The 19,761-nt window shown below is 35.7% G+C and overlaps 3 protein-coding genes across 3 annotated transcripts; 1 reads left to right on the top strand and 2 right to left on the bottom strand.

Moving 5' to 3' along the window:
• Positions 1-309: 309 nt before the first annotated feature.
• LOC132166300 (Nucleotide-sugar transporter family protein) lies at positions 310-6,928 on the bottom strand. Its single transcript, XM_059577097.2, has 7 exons — positions 6,685-6,928; positions 5,693-5,741; positions 5,336-5,562; positions 2,789-2,987; positions 2,551-2,694; positions 1,357-1,431; positions 310-798 (listed from the first exon to the last, which is right to left on the bottom strand). Exons 1-7 carry the CDS (start codon positions 6,813-6,815, stop codon positions 637-639), a joined length of 987 nt encoding a protein of 328 aa, XP_059433080.2. The 5' UTR covers positions 6,816-6,928; the 3' UTR covers positions 310-636.
• A 4,049-nt stretch (positions 6,929-10,977) lies between these two features.
• LOC132165682 (asparagine synthetase [glutamine-hydrolyzing] 2) lies at positions 10,978-18,092 on the top strand. The gene is made up of 14 exons (XM_059576343.2): positions 10,978-11,190; positions 11,964-12,102; positions 12,287-12,382; positions 12,473-12,614; positions 13,588-13,683; positions 14,343-14,437; positions 14,774-14,935; positions 15,320-15,400; positions 15,496-15,717; positions 15,844-15,978; positions 16,534-16,614; positions 16,919-17,005; positions 17,191-17,298; positions 17,604-18,092. The coding sequence occupies exons 1-14, from the start codon at positions 11,111-11,113 to the stop codon at positions 17,832-17,834; spliced, it is 1,755 nt and encodes a 584-aa protein (XP_059432326.2). The 5' UTR covers positions 10,978-11,110; the 3' UTR covers positions 17,835-18,092.
• Positions 18,093-18,438: 346 nt separating this feature from the next.
• On the bottom strand, positions 18,439-19,438 carry LOC132166690 (putative F-box protein At1g67623). Its single transcript, XM_059577555.2, has one exon. The coding sequence runs from the start codon at positions 19,199-19,201 to the stop codon at positions 18,440-18,442; it is 762 nt and encodes a 253-aa protein (XP_059433538.2). The 5' UTR covers positions 19,202-19,438; the 3' UTR covers position 18,439.
• Positions 19,439-19,761: the final 323 nt, after the last annotated feature.

The following is a 19,761-nucleotide window of genomic DNA, read 5'->3' as shown; positions in this document are numbered from 1 at the left end:
TGGTTTACTTATAGCCATTAATTGTGGATGTAATATATATATATATATATATTTGAGTTTTGAATAGCTAAAGGAGCCACTACAGCTGGAGATGCTAAGAGATTACATGTAGCAAAATTAAAGTTGAGCCCCACATACAAAAATCCTAGTTCTGCCCCTGCATATGACCACATTTTGTCTATTTTTTAGACAAAATATACATAAAATGAGTTATTTGAAAATCAGGCTATAGTCATGCAGCTAATTACAAAAATTAGAAACAGAAGCTGCAATTTGTAATCGGGTGAAAACTCATGGACTAATTTTGAATTTCCCCAAAAATTATAACTATGATCATACTCTCAAGTTTTGCATAAACTTACTAACCTTGTAAGCCCATATGTCGATTGTTCTTATTACAGAATGCAATGAAATTCAACTTCAACTGACAAGATTGTGCACTGCTCAAAGAAATAACGACACCCCATTCAAATGCTTATGAATTTGATAAAAGCAGCAGATGATTGGTGGGTACAAGTACACTTCTAAAAGATTCCTGCAACTCTTTCATTTACAATTTGCAATGCTTTGAACCAAATGAAAAATGTTCTCACTTGGGAGGGGGCTGATCTAACAACTTCCCTTAATGGTGACAGTCTACGATTGCTTCTTTTTAACTTGGTACGGGTATTTCTGGTGAATTGAAATGCTACAAACCACGAGTGGAAGAGCCACAAGACAATACAATGAAGGCGGTTTCCCTTCGAAAATGAACTGTAGCAAAGCCGTGACAAGAAGTGCAGAAACAATGACAAACCCCTGCAATCATGTTAGAAATAGCTTATACAATCAGCACCTTCATAATGGTAGTAGTTTTCTAGATAAATAAATTTTTAAAAAAGAATGTAGCAATAGTTTAAGAAACGGAAGGATTGATCCTCCCCCGTTATTCTTCCAAACATGTCTGCCAATTAGATATATCTGTTTGCCAACTATAGTCACCACCATTTATCAATTCTTACAGGAATCATCCAGTCGAAGTCTCAAAAGAATTATCCAAAAGTAGAATTTCCTAGTCCCATATTAGCATGAAGCCACAGGACAAAAGCTCAGTTTTTGCCACTGATACAGCAGAGCAGATCCAAGGTACCTTGGCTTTTCTATTCTTACAGTATGAATCATGTGGATTCAAGATGGCATGTATAAGTAATGAGATTAATTATTTTTCCTTTTTCTTTCTCTTTTCAATTAACCAGTCAATTTGTGACATAGACTTATAGAAACCTAATGGAAGGCATGAGGAAATCAAATCACCACACTTCTTATCATTGCTGGTTGCATGCTTAAATTACTCTACTGTTATGGAGTCAAACTTGCCTTTCTAACACCACCAGCACGGCTTGTAACTAGGCCAACAAGAATTCCTCCAAGCGCATTTAATATAACTGGGACCTGAAATGAAACAAAATTTTCATATTGGTTTGAAGTTGAGCCACATCAATAGTATATTAAGTGCAGTATCACGAGGACAATCATCACATATTTTTCCAGATTTAGTTTACATCAGCATCTATAATGCTTTGAGGACTTTGTATCTCTTTAGGTCTTTGTAAGGGCAGGTGAGAGGGTTCCTTTTCTTTTGGGCCTCTTTCTCTTTTTATTTCTTTTTCTCTTAATATTTTGTGGAACCACCGATGGGGTGGGGGGGAAGGGGGTTATAACAACAATAGATCTCCAAATCCCACACTATTTTCTGGTTGACTGTCACGCTGAACACTATCATCAATTCCAAAAGAATTTTCAAACTCCCAACCTCTTTGGCCTTCGCCTCATGGTGCCCACACCACATCATTGTATAACCAGGTCATTGGTGCCTCTTTCATTAATGAACTTTAAATATAAAACACCTTGAAAATTATGTTTCTTGATAAACTTTTTGGAAATTTCTAACTACCTTGCTGCAGAAAAAAATGTTCATAGATTGCAAGCAATCATGCATAGTAGTGCAGTATTCCCACAATTAATATATAAACAGATCAATTGACATTTTTGAGGTTCTACAATATAAACAAAATCCATAAGTTGAAGTAAGGGAGGAAGCAACTCCAAGGTGTATATGTAGCCCAAAAACTAGAAGCATAAATATTTTAATTATCCAAAAAAAAAACAAACTAGAAAACTATGTTCAACCTGTACTCAGCTAGTCAAAAAGCACAGTGAAGCCTACCTAGAAAATGAATAAAAGGAAAAAAGAGGTATATACCAACTACTACAGACTACTACAAAGGTGAACTGTTGATGGATATACGCAGACTGAGAGAGGACAACAATTGAAAAGCATGTCGATCTAAATTTTTCTGCTTCAAACTGATAGCTATAAGCAAGATGGGAAACAGTTTACGATCATTGATGTGAACTGTAAATTCTTCTCTTTTTGGTCCTACAAACTATCAGATGGTTGTGGTAGTTCTCCACCTGAGTAAGTGCTCTTCAACAGACAATCGATAGAAAGACAAGCATAAATATAGATTCAATTGGCATTGCTTGCTAATAGAGCAATAAGATCATTACCAAAGTTAGAGGAGTCCAACCATAAAAGAATCCATGTTGTCTGATAGCTTCTCCATCTGGAGACTTAGAGGTAACGAGCAGCAAGCACATGCTTCCAACAAAAGACATTTCTAAAGTCATCAAGTATGATGAGTGTTTCTTTACCTATAACAAAAGGAAAATGTAATGGACAGGGAAGAATTGACAACACAATAGAATCACAGACTCTAATTACAGAAAAAATAAATGTTTTACTAACCTGAGAAGCCCATTGACATAAGGCAGAAGCCAGTCCTGAGAGTACAGAAGCAACCAAAATAGGAATAATTCCATAAAATAATTTTTGATCAGCATTACCACTACTAGATCCTTTGCTAGAGCCTTCACCAATGCTTAGAAGGACAGCTGCAACAATCAACAAAAATAGGGCTCCAATTTGTTGAATTGATTGCTTGTGCCTACACATTGTGTTCCCAAAAATCAGGCTTGAAGTTATTATCAGATACCACACAACCACTAGACTGCTGCATAACTAGAATATCTATAGAAACAGATGTATTATCATGGCATTTCTGGGCAAAGTTGCATAACATGTTTTTTCAGGCTTGAAGTTATTATCAGATACCACACAACCACTAGACTGCTGCATAACTAGAATATCTATAGAAACAGATGTATTATCATGGCATTTCTGGTCAAAGTTGCATAACATGTTTTTTGTCCCTTTTGCAATAGGATTAAAAATAATTTTTAAGTTAATTGTTTCACAAAATAACTGATGTTCTCATTAACCAAGATCAACATAATTACAAAATGTAAGTGCCTCTAGAAGATAATTTTCCATCTGTAAGAATTGTGGGAAAAAAGAAAATATACCATAGAACTCCAAATATGGACATTCTGTTCAAAGAATGAGCAATCCATTAACAATGGACAATGACAATACTGAATATTCATATCTCCCCTATATGTTGCTAATGAAAGGCAAAGTTGTCAAAGGAAGGTCAAACAAGTACTTAAAGTCTTAAACGACAGAACTATCCTAAAAGCCACAATAAAACACACATTCTACAGGATACTCGTAAGAGAATGAAATGGTAGCTGAAGAAGTCTTACAGCATCAACAAATGCGACAATAGGCTACCAGTGGACATCATTTGCATCACTAATAAATAGATTATTCCACACCTTTCTTTGAACCTCATATCATGTCATTAAATGGTAAAGTGGGCACTGGGCAATTAACTACTGATCAAGTCATTTGCAAGTCTCAAAACAATCTTTCACTTAATATCCCACAAATTAAATTTTCAAATCCCAGTGACAGTGGCGAAACGTATAGAAAAAATATAAAGAGATTTCTTGTGGGGAGGAGTAGGTGATGAATTCAAATTCCACTTGGTAAATTGGTCCAAGATTTGCATGCCAAAGGAGGTGGGGGGATTGGGGGTAAGGAATTTGATTCAGTTCAATTGAGCTTTGCTAGGTCAATGGCTGTGGAGATTTGCCAATGAGAGAGATGCGTGCTGGAGGAAATTAGCGGAGATTAAATTGAGACGATGAGGGGTGGTTGGTGCTCCAAGGATGTAGGAGGACCTTATGGGGTGGGAATGTGGAAATGTATTCGAAGGGGTTGGATACTTTTAAGTAGTATGTGCGGTTTGAGGTAGGAAATGGGTCTCGAGTATTGTTTTGGCAGGATGTGTGGTGTGGGGAGTTACCTTTGAAGACTCTGTTTCCCGCTTTGTTCAATATTTTGCACGTGCAGAGGAGGCATGGGTGGAGGAGAATATGGAGACTGTAAATGGAGCTATTCATTGGAATGTAATGTTTATTCGCCCTGTTCACGACTGGGAGCTGGGCGAGGTTTCGATATTTTTTGAATTGTTATATTCCCAATAGGTAAAGCATGGTGGGGTGGATAAAATTTGCTGGATTCCCTCGAAGAGAGAATTTTGAGGTGAAGTCATTTTATAAGGTGAAGATTAATTCAAAACCGGTGGATGACCCTTGCAAGATTATTTGGAAGAGTAAAGCTCCTCCGAGAGTGGCTTTTTTCGTATGGACGGCAGTGTTAGGGAAAATATTAACGCTGGACAATTTACGTAAGAAAAACATTATTGTTACGAAATGGTGTTGTATGTGCAAGAAGAGTGATGAATCTATTGATCATTTATTATTGCATTGTGAAGTTGCTTTCGAGGTATGAAACATGGTTTTTCAGATGTTTGGTGTTATGTGGGTGATGCCGGCTAGGACGAAGGATTGCTAGGGAAGTTGGAGAGGGCAAAGGGGTAAGTGTTCAATTTTGTAAATATGGAGAATGGCTCCTTTGTGTGTAATGTGGTGCTTATGGAGAGAAAGGAACGCATAGAGCTTTGAGGACAGTGAAATTGGACTTATAGAGTTGAAGAAAAGGGTGCTCCAAACACTTTTCTCGTGGAGTGTATTGTGGCATGCTTCGCAAGGGTCAATGCTTGCAGATTTTCTTGATTTCTATGCGTCATTTCCAGTTTAAGGCTTGTATTTGTGGGCCCTTTAGTATACTCCCCCTGTGTACATGGGTTGCGCCCCTTACGCTTTTTATGCATTGATATTACTTATCAAAAAAAAAAAAATCTCACAAATTAAATGCAGCATAGCAAGAAAGCATCAGCCAAATGAACCTAAACATTGTCTTAGTCTTGAGCTTCTGTTAATAATAGTCAATAAAAGGTTTTGTTGACATGGGGACAACTGAGAGAGATACCATACCTACCAAAACAACAGCAAGAAGAATTGAAAGAGATGCCATTCTGGGACATACCTCAAGATCAAGTATGTAAAAAAGGCAGTGAAAAGTATTTTTGTTTGGTTTAGAATCGAGAATGTGAGTGAATCAAGATTCTTGTAAGAAATCTGCAGTAGAATATTTTGCAGTGAATAAATAACTGCAGGAAGTCCTGATGCAGTCAATGCACCAACCAAAGTCCAGTCCTTGTATACTTTCTTTAAGCTGCCATCTTTTGCCATGAGATTTAGGGCACATACAACCTGAGAAATATATGAATAGTACATGTCTCTTTATCCGGAAATAATATAGCAACAACAACAACAATAACAATAATTTAAAGGGAATCAGGACAGATATGAAGAAGAAAATCATATCTAGTACAAGGATTACCTTTACTATCTCGCACATCAATACAAATGAAGTCACAATAACTTCTCGTCTGCAGAAAAAACCCATAATGAGAAAATGAAACTTGCACTTCATATGTGCATGCACCAACAACCACTTCTTTATGATTTAAGGAAATAAAATTGGGCAAAAATGATTTAATTTCTTAAAAGCAATAAGCCTAGCCACCAATACAGGGAGGAGAGTAATTATATAGTACATGTTTCCATGAATGTAATAGGTAGTTCTTCACAAGTGATAATAAAAAAAAAAAAAATACTAACTTAATGATATACTACTATGAACTTCGATGCTTTCAACATTCAGAAATTGAGTACAAAAAAGTTAACGTTTGTGAATGATTTTAAAAAAAGTGATTTTCTTGACCAGCAGCAAGAAAACTACAAGAGTAAATTATCTGACAATGCAAACGTCAAAGAAACAAATTAGACTATGTTAATTGTTCCCATGGGTAGAACGTGAGGTCATACATTCGATCCCATACAAGTACCTGAGTTAATAAAAGCAAACAAAACCAAAAACAAAAAACAAATGTTTAGAAAATGAGCACAAATAGCTGATACCGTGTAGCAAAAAACACAAGGGCTCAAACATGTATACAGTATACTGAATAGCAACTCTAGGGTCCTTAATCCTTGTTACATAGCAAGAGTTTGTTTGGTATCTATAAAGCCTACCATTTAACAAAAGCAGCTTCAAAATCCAAATCCAAATCGTGAAGATAGCTCCAATATGGCAACAAAATCACCATTTCCTAAACCCTAAAACCAAGTAATGTACTATATTTCTCAATCCAATCCCAAATTTCAAAAAATCTACGCCTACTGCTGCCTACAATTCAAATAGCACCAACAAAAAGCCACAGTAAAGAATCAAAAAGAAAAAAAAAAAATTAACAAATTTCTAAAACGTTATTCTCTAAATGGAATCATATTGATCAGCATGTTGATTGGTTGAAGAATAAGCGGATGTACCTGGTGAAGCGCTTGGAGATCAAAGGCTGAGCTCCATATTGCAGGGTGAGCAGGACCGAGTAGAGCCACACCCACGCGTCCGGCTTCTCCGAGCTCCGTGTGGATTTTTGTGGTTTGGTCGCCACCGCCATTATTGGCGACACCGAAAGATTGTTCAAGGTTTATTGTCTTTTGCTTTTAGCTCGCGGAAGAAAGGTAAGGAATATGCGAAAAGAAGATGGGACAACGGTATTTCTTTCCATGCTTATGAAAGCACAATTTTGTTCATTTTTTTCTTCTTTATAGACCTACTTTTGCACGCGCGGATTTAAATGATCTAATTTTCGCAGCTCTGTTAAATAAATTGAAGTTTTTTTATTTTTTAATCGAAACTCTTTTTTCTTTTTCTTTTCTTTTTTTTTTTTTTCAAAAATAAAATAAATGTTTTTTTTTTTTCTAGAGACGAAAAAATAACGAAATACGATACTTTTAATATTTATTCAGAACTTTTATGGTATATATCTATAATAAAAATATGAAGCCACGTTTACTTAGGTGCTACACATTTAATATTTATTCAAAAAATACATTTAAGTATGGTATATATTTATAATAAATGGATACATATTATGTTTTATAACGTGATCTTTCTTAAAAAAATAAATAAATAAATAAAATTTCGTAAATGAGCTAATCTTAAAATAAATTGCTCGTTTATGGAAATGCTCAATGCAAAGTATAGGAAATGGATGGAAATGACTACTTTTTTAATCATCTAACCCACAATCTTACAAGCCAACAAAATACATTTTTTTTTAAAAAAGGAAAAATATATTAAATGCCCCCAAAGTTTCACCACTTTTTTTACTTTTGCTTCTAATGTTTAAAAATTGGCAATACATCATCAATAAATATATATAGATATATATAAAAAAACGATTACGGGTGGTTACGCCAAATGGAAGTCTCTCGGCCACCCCATTTGGCCCATTGGGGTGGCCAAACTACCCATTCTGGCTATATTGGGGTGCGTCGGCCACCACCTTGGTCAAATGGCAGTGGTTAGGCCATCCCAAAGGGTTTGGGGTGATTTCGGTCAGCCCCATTTGGCCTCTTGGGGCTCATGGGCCATCTTTTGTGAGAGAAGACAAAAATTATTAACAAAGTGGTTACAATGAAATTTGAGAAACTTAGTTGGGGTATACTCGAGGCTTGTTTGGTTTGCAGAATATATCTTTTATTAAGAAATAGAATAGTTATTACTGAAAATATAAAATAATGTAATTGAATAGTTATTCATATTATTTAATTTTGGAATTGAATCAAAATTACTAAAAACCTTACACATTTTTTTTTTTCCAATTCATATTAACAAATAAAAAAACCTAAAAAATAGTGAGTGGCCTTGACCACCCCTAGAGCAAATCGGGGGTGGCCATAGCCACCCAGAGATGCTGCAAGGGTGGTCGCACCACCCCCAGATGCCTTAGGGGTGGTCCCGTGAGGTGTACGAGGGTGGTGTGACCACCCCCCCCCCCCCTCTTCTATGGGGTGGTTCGGCCACCCACTTAATTTCCATATTTTACTTTTTTATTTTTTAAAAACAATATGAGTGTTTGTGAAAAATGTATTTCATTCCTTAAAGAATAGCTATTCCTTTCATTTGTTAAAGGAATAGCTACTCCTGTAGGTAAGCGATTAGTTATTCTCACATAAATTATTATTCATAGAAATAGATCTTTACTAAACAAAAAGAATTACTATTCAATAAAAATAGAAATTTCATTACATAGGTCTATTCCGCAAACCAAACAAACCCTTATTTCTATTTTTTATACGAATTTTTCTACATTCATCACAGGTAACTTTTAAAACCACTAAATTTATTTTTCAAAAAAAAAAAAAAAAAAACCACTAAATTTAAAAAAGATACATACAAAGATGATTGAAAGATAGTTAGGATTCGAGAAACCCTAAGCCTTGTGAAACCCTAAGCCCCCCTCCAGAGCGCCGCTGCCTTAGGGGAGGAGGGATGCCCGTTGCCTGCATCCCTCCTCCCTTCCTTGCTTCCCGATTTGTGTTTTATGTTTGTTTTTGTCTTTGGTGTTTTCTGTTCTGTTGTGCTTGTGTTATCTCTCGGTAGGTACTGCTTTTTGGGGTTTTCACTCAAACTCTCCCCTTCCCTGTTTGTTTGTGTGTGCCACCGATATTTTCCGCGCTCGTTTCGCTGCTCACCGCTCGCTGTCGGGTCTTTTCACGCGCCCCTCCCGCGCCAAGCTTTTTGTGCCACATTCTGCGGCAGTTTCCGGCTAGCTCGCGATCGGCCTCCTCCGGTTGCCATGACCCACTTTGAGTGTTTTTCGCATTTATTTTCCTGTTTTGTTGTTTTTTTTATTTTGTATTTCCTTTAAGTTCTCCTGTATTTGGTTTTATTTGCTGTAATTTCTTTTCCTTCATTAGTTTTATTGTTCCCTTTATTTCCCTGTATGGTTTCATTTATGCTTGTAATAAGGCTTTTTCCTCCTGCTTTGTTGCGCTCGGTTGTTGCCCGATATTACTGGTCCAAACCTTTGGGTTGTGGATGTGAAATTTATCCTGGCTTTCAAGTCGAGGAGGATGAGTATCGGCTTGTGGGTTTTGCTCTCAAGGCCGAGAAATAAGTATCGGCTTGGGGGTTTTGATCTCAAGGCCGAGGAATAAGCACTACCTATGCATTAGATGATGTTTGTTTGATGCAGATCTGAGTTTTCAACCTGATATTTAGTCATAGGTTAGCAGATGCTGTGTTTTGGTTGATTTGGTCTGTTGTTGATGACTGTATCTTTAGCTTCGGTTATGATTTACTTCAGAGTTTTTTGCTCTGTTTGTAAGAGCTTTAGGCTTGTAACTTTTATCAATAAATGAGTATGATATCTTAAAAAAAAAAAGAAGATAGGTAGAAGGATGATCTATAGCATTTCTCTAATAAATACCACCATTAATGCAATAGTGGTTTTAAAAGGTACCTACGACTTATAGCCTATAGGTTTTAAAAGCGACTTATAGCCTATAGGTGAGAAAACATGGGTGTCAAAAGAAAACTGAGAATAATTCTGGCGAAATAAATGAGGGCTCTAAAAAGGTGCCAACGATCATTAAAACTTCAAGCACGCGCTTAGGATTAGGATGGACCCATAAATATAATGCCCAAAGTAAGAAAATCTGTGGGAGATTCTTCAGAGGGATACCGAGAGATAGAATCTTGAGTGGGCTGTGTCATTTTTTTTTTTTTTTTAAATAAAAATGTTAACAAATAATTTAAACACATAATACTCTTAAAAATATAAAAATAATTTTTTACTTTTATTTAAATAAAAAACAAAAAAGCACACCCAAAATACATAAACAAATAAAAATATTTATGAATAGTAAGTCTCACATTTATTTTTTATTAATTGAGACCTAACTTTATAAAAAATTATAAATAACTCCAAGTAAATGTGATACAATAGGTTTCAATCATTTTGGTGAAATACAAAATGATGTCATAGTTACCATAATGTAAATAATGTTAATTGAGATGAAGATTATCTACAATTTTTATGATATCTTACCATGTATGGTTTTTAAATTTAAATTATTTAATTTTCAAATAATAATCAAGATAATAATAAAAAAAAATTATACATAATGAAATAGTCTAAAAATAGCCATCTTCTTCTCAAGTTAGCTTTACTTGGCAGTATTTAAGGGTAGCTTAATTGGCTGAAGAACATGCTTCGTGAAGTGGAATTAGGATTTTCTTCTGTTCTGAATAATATCAGTTAGTTATATTATAAATATATTTTTGTCCTATCAAAAAGTGAAAATCCAATATAATTAATTGGATACTCTCCACCTCAGGTTCATTTGAACCGGATAAGATCCTGTTCTCATAAAGTGGAGCTTACTAGATCCAATTATTCTTCCCCGTTTCCCACACGAGTAGTATTAGGTACTATTTTTTTATCTTCTTAAAATCTTCTTAAAACTGAGGTGACTTTCAAAATCATCATTGGATCAAAATTCAAGTATGATTCATCTAAAATTTAATGGTGATTTTAAAAGCTACATCAGCTTTAAGAGGATAAAAAGATGGTACCTAATATTACTCTTCTCACATTTCAGGAGGACAAGTCCCAAAAAAAAAAAAAAAAAAAAAATACTAGGATTCGAATCCTAGATTCCGGACCAGAAGAACCGGGCCCGAAACCCTAGGAGTTTATTAAAGATTTGGAATCTTTTGAAAATTGGTCAGAATCAATCAACGGCCGTGATCGACAGGACTAAATACAAAAAAAAAATCCCACCTGCTTCCCTAGCAGCCTCCATTGTCATTTGCTTACCCTTTCTTCTCTCTGGCGTGCTCAGACTCAGTCAGAGACAGAGAGCGAGCAAGCGAGAGAGAGAGCATTCTCCGCCGCCAGCCATGTGTGGAATACTGGCGGTCTTTGGTTGCACTGACAACTCTCAGGCCAAACGCTCCCGTATCATTGAATTGTCTAGGAGGTCATTTCTCTTTTTTGTTTTTGTGCAAATTTTCTTAATTTGTTTTGGATGTGGATGATTTTGGTCGAACTCAAAATGTGCACGATTTAGATGTTTTATTTCCTATGATTCACATTGTTTGGGTTGTAATTAGTTTCGTTGGTTGAGAGTGAGGTTGAATGAATCGAAGCAAACCTGTTGTCCGTGCTATTTCTATCGTTTCAAGGCTATATATGCAATACCCACCATTTCTATCACTGCATGTGATTTGTAGCAATTGATTTTGCTCCTTCTAATGCCAAGTCATTTTTTTTCAAGTGGGTTTTTTGTGCTTAAAGAATTCGTTGACAGTTTGGATAAAACAAAAGGGGATATGTTCATGACGTTGGTTCCATAGTAAGTTCATTGGGGCTTTTTTTTTTTTTTTTTTTTTTTTTCTTTTTTGTTTTAATTCATAAGTTCATTGAGCTTGTGGTAGAATGATGTTACTTTAGTGATGCAAGGATGCTAATTAATTATCCCAAAAAGAAAAAGGAAGTTTTGGATGCTGATTTGTTTTTTCTAATGCCTTCTAAATTTTGCTTCGAAAGCACACCGAGTGAACAGTTCGTTTTACAATTATGGCATAACTTTGAAGTTTGCCTTAACCCAAAATGCAAAATTTCTTTAATTGTGATAATTATTTGTATTTTTTTGATGTGGGATGCAAAGCAATTTTTTTTTTCTTTTTTTCTTTTTTTCATTTTGTTTATGGGAAAGAATGAAATGCCTAATAGAGTGATTTGAAAGTGTAGGTTGCGCCATAGAGGTCCTGATTGGAGTGGCCTGCATTGTCATGAGGATTGCTATCTTGCTCATCAACGATTAGCTATTGTGGACCCTGCTTCTGGAGATCAGCCACTTTACAATGAAGACAAGACGGTTATTGTCACGGTATATCTTCTTTAAGCGTAATGCTCTATAGATTGCAAGTACTATTGGTTTTAACCTAAATGGGATAGAATCATAACTCTGTGATGTAGTTCTACACTTTGATTAGTGTTTCTTAAAGAATTGGTGGAAACCTTTTCTTAATATTGCAAAACCTCATTTCAGAGTTTTGGTGCTTTGTTCTTAGGTTAATGGTGAGATATATAACCACAAACAACTAAGAGAAAAGCTGAAGTCCCATCAGTTCCGAACTGAAAGTGACTGCGAAGTGATTGCTCATCTTGTAAGTAATTGAGAGACTATGGAGATCTTGTGTCCACAGTTCTTGCCTATCTTGAAAGCAATTGAGAACTTAGCCACTTATCTTTTGCAGTATGAAGAGTATGGTGAAGATTTTGTGGACATGTTGGATGGCATGTTCTCCTTTGTCCTTCTCGACACCCGGGATAAAAGTTTTATTGCGGCTCGTGATGCTATTGGTATTACCCCACTTTACGTTGGCTGGGGTCTCGATGGTACGTAATTTCATCCTTGCATAAAGAATGCTCTTTTCTCCTAGGATCTGGGTTGACTCATTGTTAATTGTTGTACCTGTCATTTCTCATATATCAAGGTCCTTTTCTACACATTTCTTTTATTACTTTTAATATTATTTCTATGTGAATTGTTCTTACATGCAAATGAATGAGAAAAACCATTTGATGAGTAGCATTCTAGTGTGTTGTACATGAATCATATCTTTGTGTATAGACCTGGTAGGTGAATGTCCCAAGCATTATATGATTTTGCTTGGCTCCCAATCTTAAAGAACTTTTTTTATTGCTATTTTTTTTTTTTTTTTTTTAAAGTTAGGGTCATGTTTATTGTTGATACTCTAATACTTGCACATTATAAGAAACATTATGGTGTTATACATGGTTTGCGTGCTTATGCTCATATCTTATCTTTTAGTCTATGTTGATCTTATAAGACCTCTAGTATGCATACATCTCTTTAATATGTTTATTTCCATTTCATTTTGTATGCCTTTATGATTTACTTGTTTGAGTGAAGCCTTATTGATTTTATAATGTACTCCGTTGTTAATCTCAACAATTTTCTTCCACTACTTTGACATTCTTTCCTGTTCTTGATTAACTATATTTTGTTTATTTGTTTATATGTTTTAAGTGTAAATTGCAGTAAAGTGGTTAGTCACAATCTTTGTTGATTTTGATCATTGCTAATTCGTGGGTTATGTTGACATGTATGATGTGCTTTATTATGAAAAAAATCTACAATGCTCATATACTTAGGAAGCTGTTATTTCCTTCACTTAAGCAAGATCTTACATTAGCTATAATTTAATTCAACCCAATTTTGGCTCTCAACTCATATGCAAACTTTTATTTAGTACTTTATCTAGAGCTATTTCATTTTGTATTTTGTTTTTCTAAATCTTAGTAAGGAGTGTATACTTGAATTAGTGTATTGCTTGTTTCATTACAGGATCGGTATGGTTTGCCTCAGAAATGAAGGCTTTGAGTGATGATTGTGAAAGATTCACGTCTTTTCTTCCTGGGCATATATATTCTAGCAAACAGGGTATGCATCTATGAAGTTAGTGAATAACATTTTTTTTTTAAATGTTATTTTTATTTATTTTTTATTTTTTTAAGAAATATTAAGTGAAGTATTGGCTATACATTCTCAAATTGATGGACCAGTCTTTGTTCTGGGTTGGCTCGAAATTCTTAAATCTGTTTTGGATTTCTGAAGACAAAATATCTTCAGCTCCAAATTTTTATGTTGATAATGATCATTGTTGACATCTTTTATGGAATGTTTGCAAAGATTACTCTGAAAAATTCATATTTATACTGTTAATTGTAAAATGTGTTTATTCTGTTAATGGTTTTTGTATGAATTTATGATACTTTTTATTCCATAAAAATGTCTGTTCTACCTTGATAGGTAGTGAAATGAAGGAACAAGTAAATGATATGCTTTTCTTTTACATGGGGAACTCAAGACATTCTTCAAAAATTGTCAAAGCTTTTAAAGGATTTGTGGTTACGCTTTGAAATTCTATGATACCATATGCTTTTTGATTTTGGCTGTAAAAATTCAAAAAATTACTTCTAATTTTTATTATTATTTTTTATATTTGTGTGAAAAAGATAAATCTAAACTTTTTATGCATTACTCAAGTTTTTTAGATGTGGTATGAGCTGCTTATAGTATAATCTGTGACATGTTTGCAGGAGGGTTTAGAAGATGGTACAACCCACCGTGGTATTCAGAGAAGATACCCTCAACTCCATATGATCCCATGCTCTTACGTGAGGCCTTTGAGAAGGTATGCCCTGGACTTGTGCTTGTTTAAACTTTATTTCTTTTATTTTTGTTTTTAACTTGTTATTGGCAATTAGTTTATCCCTTTCTTGTATTTGTGGTTGTTAGACGTGCATTGCAGAGATTATGATACTGATGTAGAAGTCTTTCCTTTTGATTGACTAAACATTTCTCTTATACTTCGCCTCTTATGAGGATAATTCGTGTGTTGGGTTGGATTCTTTTGGTTGTTACTGATTTTCTATTTTAGCCAACATCCGTGCACCTTTATTGTCATACCACATGATTACTTAGTGTTTCTAACTTCATTCTTTTGTTTTTGGGTCTCAAATTCATGCAGGCTGTGGTAAAGAGACTTATGACGGATGTACCATTTGGTGTGCTTTTGTCTGGAGGTCTGGACTCCTCACTTGTTGCTGCTGTGGCTGGCCGCCATTTGGCAGAAGCAGGAGCTGCTTTTCAGTGGGGATCACAGTTGCACACCTTTTGCATTGGTTTGAAGGTCGTAATACTTTTCTCGTGTTAGACAGTCTAGCTTGGTCCTTCATCTTTTCTGTTTTTACCAAAAACTGGGGTCTTAGTGCTTTTAGTGGTATCTGTAGATTATATCTGCTATGAGGGCGCTGACTTGGATTTGGAGTGTGACCTCTGTACAGGGTGTTAATTTGTAATGCAGATCAAAGTGAAATGACTTGTTATTGATGCCTTAATTGTTTGTCTTGCATGTGCAAAGTTTGGTGTGTCTGGCACACAAAGTGGCTATTTTTTTGAGTTTTTTGTTACATGTTACTAGGTTATTTTCCTGTAATTGAGTTTTTGTAAGATTTTTGCTTCTGGATTATGTTCTACAAATATAAATGCTACATTTTCATTTTGAAATATTCAGGGTTCTCCGGATCTAAAAGCTGCCAGAGAGGTGGCAGATTATCTTGGAACTCGTCATCATGAGTTCTACTTCACTGTTCAGGTAATCACTCTTTTTGTTTTTGGGAAAAGACTTGGATATGTTAAGTGCATCCCAAGTATTTAAATAGTAAGTGTCTCTTCTCTTTGGCATATCAGGAAGGCATTGATGCACTTGAGGAAGTCATTTACCATATTGAAACATATGATGTGACCACTATCAGAGCTAGCACGCCAATGTTTCTTATGTCTCGAAAAATTAAATCTTTGGGAGTGAAAATGGTTCTTTCTGGGGAAGGTTCAGATGAAATTTTTGGAGGTTACTTGTACTTCCACAAGGCACCTAACAAGGAGGAGTTGCACCGAGAAACATGTCAGAAGGTATCCTGCTGTATCTTTTTCTGCTTTTTGTTGTGGATGATGCATGTGCAGAAGATTGCTGGATTCTATTTGTACTATGATGTTATTGTTTCAAGTTGTTTGATGGCTTCTGTGATTTTGCCACAGATTAAAGCTCTTCATCTTTATGACTGCCTGAGGGCCAATAAATCAACTTCGGCTTGGGGCGTTGAGGCTCGTGTACCCTTTTTAGATAAAGAATTCCTCAATGTTGCTATGAGCATTGATCCTGAGTGGAAAATGGTATAACACTTATTGGCTTTTGCTCTACTCTGCTTCCCAATTTTTAAACTGCGAGCAGTTCAAATACATCATGCAAGGATAGTGGCTACAAACATATAAAACAAAGCTAAAAAGGGAATGCATTAAATAGGAACTTACCTAATAGCAGAGTTTGCCATTGCCAATTATATCTTAAGCCTTGGTGCATATCATTACATGATACAATGTTTGATTTACCTGGGTCACTTTCTGTGCCTTGGTTCCCTTCTATATGGGCCAATGTATTTGCATATGCATCATGAGTTCCCTTAATTAATGTGTCTTGGGGTGTGGTTATCTTTACTCTTAGGTCCAAGAAATATCCTAGTATTTGGTGCTTGTTTCAGTATTGGCACCTGATGCATCAAATAGTGTGAGGTCTCTAGAAAAACTCTAATGTCCATTTATGATGTCAAATGAAACACTGTTCTGAAATTTGTACATCTACCTCCCCACACCCCACCCACCCAACCCCCCCCCCCCCCCCCCCCCCCGGCGGTGAATTTATACCTATTTTCCATATATTTCTATTGACAGGTCAGGCCTGATCTTGGAAGAATTGAGAAGTGGATCTTACGCAATGCATTTGATGATGAAAAGAACCCATATTTGCCAAAGGTTTGGAATTATGTGCCTTTTCTACATTCAAGGCCATTGTGCCAGTCAATCCTAATGTGGACTACCTTTTTACATGTTCTGTTTGTTTTATTTCCGTTTATCGGGCCTATTGGATGGTTCGTGTATTTCACATGACTTTTCTGGTTATTTAATTCATGTTGCTTTTAACCACGCGGTCATGGTTGCAATTACCACAGACCACGGTTTACATAATTGTTGTTTTAAATTTTTTTAAAAAGAGTTATTTAATTAATGTTGCCTTGGAAGACTTGTTGAAGTATTCATTTTTTTTTTTTGGTTATAGAATATATTGTACAGGCAGAAGGAACAGTTCAGTGATGGCGTTGGGTACAGTTGGATTGACGGCTTGAAGGATCATGCAAACAAACAAGTATGTGTCATTTGAACTTGTGGAATGGTGATATAACTTGGATTCTTCATTGTCATGCTGCAGTCTTTCATTTTGGAACCAGAACTGTGCCTAACTTTGTTTGACATTCCAGCTCAAGAAACATAAGAGATACTTATTTGTTGGTCATATGATTGTTTCTCATTTTTCTATTTATTACTGGCCAGGTAACGGATGCAATGTTGATGAATGCGAGCTTTGTTTACCCTGAAAATACTCCTACCACAAAGGAAGCATACTGCTACAGAACTATATTTGAGAAGTTCTATCCTAAGGTTCGTGTTTGCATGTTTTCAATGTGCATAAGAGTTGGTAGATTTTGTTTCTTTGCCCCCGTTTATTAATATCTGTAGTTATCTACTGGCTAGTGGCATAAGATGTTCCTCCATGCTCTATTTTGATGGGCAATGTCGGAGTTGCTGTTCAAAATTTTCAAAATTTCCTCTCTTTTCCTAGAGCTTATTTTCAATCAAATAGAGAATCATTTATCGTCTGAGTGTTGCCTCCTGGCTTTTGTGTGCATTTTTTTTTGTAAATTTAATTACAAATATTTATTTTTGATTTGCGATTTGTCGAACAGAATGCTGCTAGGTCAACAGTTCCCGGCGGTCCAAGTGTAGCATGCAGTACAGCAAAAGCTGTGGAATGGGATGCTGCATGGTCAAAAAATCCTGACCCATCTGGTCGTGCAGCACTTGGTATTCATGAGGCTGCCTATGAGGAAGAAGTGGATGCCAAGGATCCCAATCTGATGAATGGCTCCAAACAAAAACTACAAGCGCTTGCAGACAAAGCTACAACAATTGTTTGACTGAGGACTTTGTGTTATTATTTCACGTGATTGCCGACGAAAATTGTTCTTGATGAGATTGGTACCGGATTTCTTGTGTACTCTCAATTCCTTGTAATATGCACCAAATCCAACCAGCGAAAGCTTTTTTGCATTAGATAATATAGTTAGTAACACACCTCTTTCTGCTATTGTGACAGATCCTGCACCAAAAGGCTTAGTGGTTATGAAGTTCCCCTTTGTTTTACATCAATAAAGCTGTTGCTGAACTGTTTGTTTGTTTTTTTTTTGTGTGTGCGCAGATTACTCTTATCGTTTTCAAGACTAACAACTTCATCTAGTCCCTTTGGTATCTTGATGGAATTTCTTTTTGGATATGAAATCTAATTTTACGATCTCCTAGCATGCGTTTGACCTTGTTCCAAAAGACTTCAATCATAATTCTGGTTCTACACATACGAAAAGCACTCATTTGCTTTTTGTTGACATTTATGTTATGAGTAAGCACCAAATCTATGAATGTTTCGAACACTTTCATAACATATTATAAAATAAATGTACATAATTTAATACATACAATTAGATTCATATATCTAAATAAATCACAAATTCACTACTCTATAACTCTACTTTCCCTGTAACATGTTACAAAACAAATCTACTTCGTGATCGCATTGGCAATACGCACAACACATAAACTTATCATTCTCATCTTCTATATAGTCGCCGGAATGCCATCTTGCCTTTTTCGTCGCCAAAGAATTTGGCGTCCTCCCGTAGTTGTTGCATGTTTCTATATGACAATAAGGCTCTTGATCTCTAACAATGTTATTGTTGATCCACATGCTTCGAACATAGTCTTTTACTCTCCTTCGACATTCTTTTATTCTTGAGCCTCTTAGCTCGCAAGTAATTAAAGAAGAGAGAAGCTGCAAGCCCTGTTGCTTTAATTGACCCCCAGAACAAATTAAAATAAGACCATATATATACGACGCTTCAACATGCCCCTTTCTAGATGCTTTCTCCAAGAACTCAAGCCCCAATCCTTGATCCTTAGAACTGAAGTACCCACATATGCCTTCTCTAAATAATGCATCTGGGTTTTCACTCTTTTTACAACGTCTTAAGAGTGACGAAACCTCATTTTTTGTGTACCAAACGAGTGGAAGCTCCTTCAACGAGACGTGTTGAAAGATGTAATCATCCTCTGCCAAACCGTGAAAATCCTTGCAACTTGACTTAATGTTTAGAAGGTCGGTGAACGAAGCTGATGCAATCTTGGCAAGAACTTCCATCAACAAGTCATTTGGGAGAGATTTTATGCCGACCTTGCGCTGCTCTCTTCTCTTTCCCGTTGGCTTTGAAACACCCGGCGAGGAAAACATCATAGCAAGAAAGAAACGAAGAGGACCGTTTAATGGGAATTAGAACGATTACCCGACCCAAAAGCAAGTTTGAATAAAAACTCCAGATATTTGTGGTTAAGAAAAAGGATCCTATATATAGAGTTGTGACGTCTTCCTATGCTTACACGTCATAATACTAGTCCATGCCGGTTTAGGATAGAGCCAAAGCCAATTCCTTTTCCTCAATGAATTAGGACAGCAGACAAAATAGAATTTCCTCTTGTCCAGGAACTCCTATGATATTTCGGGAACCGACATGTCCGTGGCGGAGGTGGACTGATGACTTTGGGAAAATACAAATTTATTCCTCACAAAATAATCAAAATTCAAATCCCTCTCTTAAGTAATGATTTTTAGCACACCGGCGTGATTAAACAGTAAGCACGCCGGTGTTAAAATATTATTATTATTATTTTTTTATTTTTTTTACTATTTAAATATTATTTTAATAATATTTTATAATATTTTAATACTAACGTATTTATTGTTCAAGCACACCGGTGTACTAAAAATTACTATTCCTATCTACTTTCTATCGGTCT

This window comes from Corylus avellana, chromosome 11 (assembly GCF_965113065.1).
Source record: "Corylus avellana chromosome 11, dhCorAvel1.hap1.2, whole genome shotgun sequence".
Lineage (NCBI taxonomy): Eukaryota > Viridiplantae > Streptophyta > Magnoliopsida > Fagales > Betulaceae > Corylus > Corylus avellana.
This window is presented reverse-complemented; position numbering and strand designations above follow the sequence as displayed.

Coding starts and splice junctions, on each gene's coding strand:
- LOC132166300 (XM_059577097.2), bottom strand. CDS start 6,815: ATGGCGGTGGCGACCAAACCACAAAAATCCACACGGAGCTCGGAGAAG. Junction 5,742..6,684: donor ATCTCCAAGCGCTTCACCAG/GTACATCCGCTT, acceptor TTTTTTCTGCAG/ACGAGAAGTTATTGTGACTT. Junction 5,563..5,692: donor TGATGTGCGAGATAGTAAAG/GTAATCCTTGTA, acceptor TATATTTCTCAG/GTTGTATGTGCCCTAAATCT.
- LOC132165682 (XM_059576343.2), top strand. CDS start 11,111: ATGTGTGGAATACTGGCGGTCTTTGGTTGCACTGACAACTCTCAGGCC. Junction 15,401..15,495: donor AGTTCTACTTCACTGTTCAG/GTAATCACTCTT, acceptor TTGGCATATCAG/GAAGGCATTGATGCACTTGA. Junction 17,299..17,603: donor TTGAGAAGTTCTATCCTAAG/GTTCGTGTTTGC, acceptor TTTGTCGAACAG/AATGCTGCTAGGTCAACAGT.
- LOC132166690 (XM_059577555.2), bottom strand. CDS start 19,201: ATGATGTTTTCCTCGCCGGGTGTTTCAAAGCCAACGGGAAAGAGAAGA.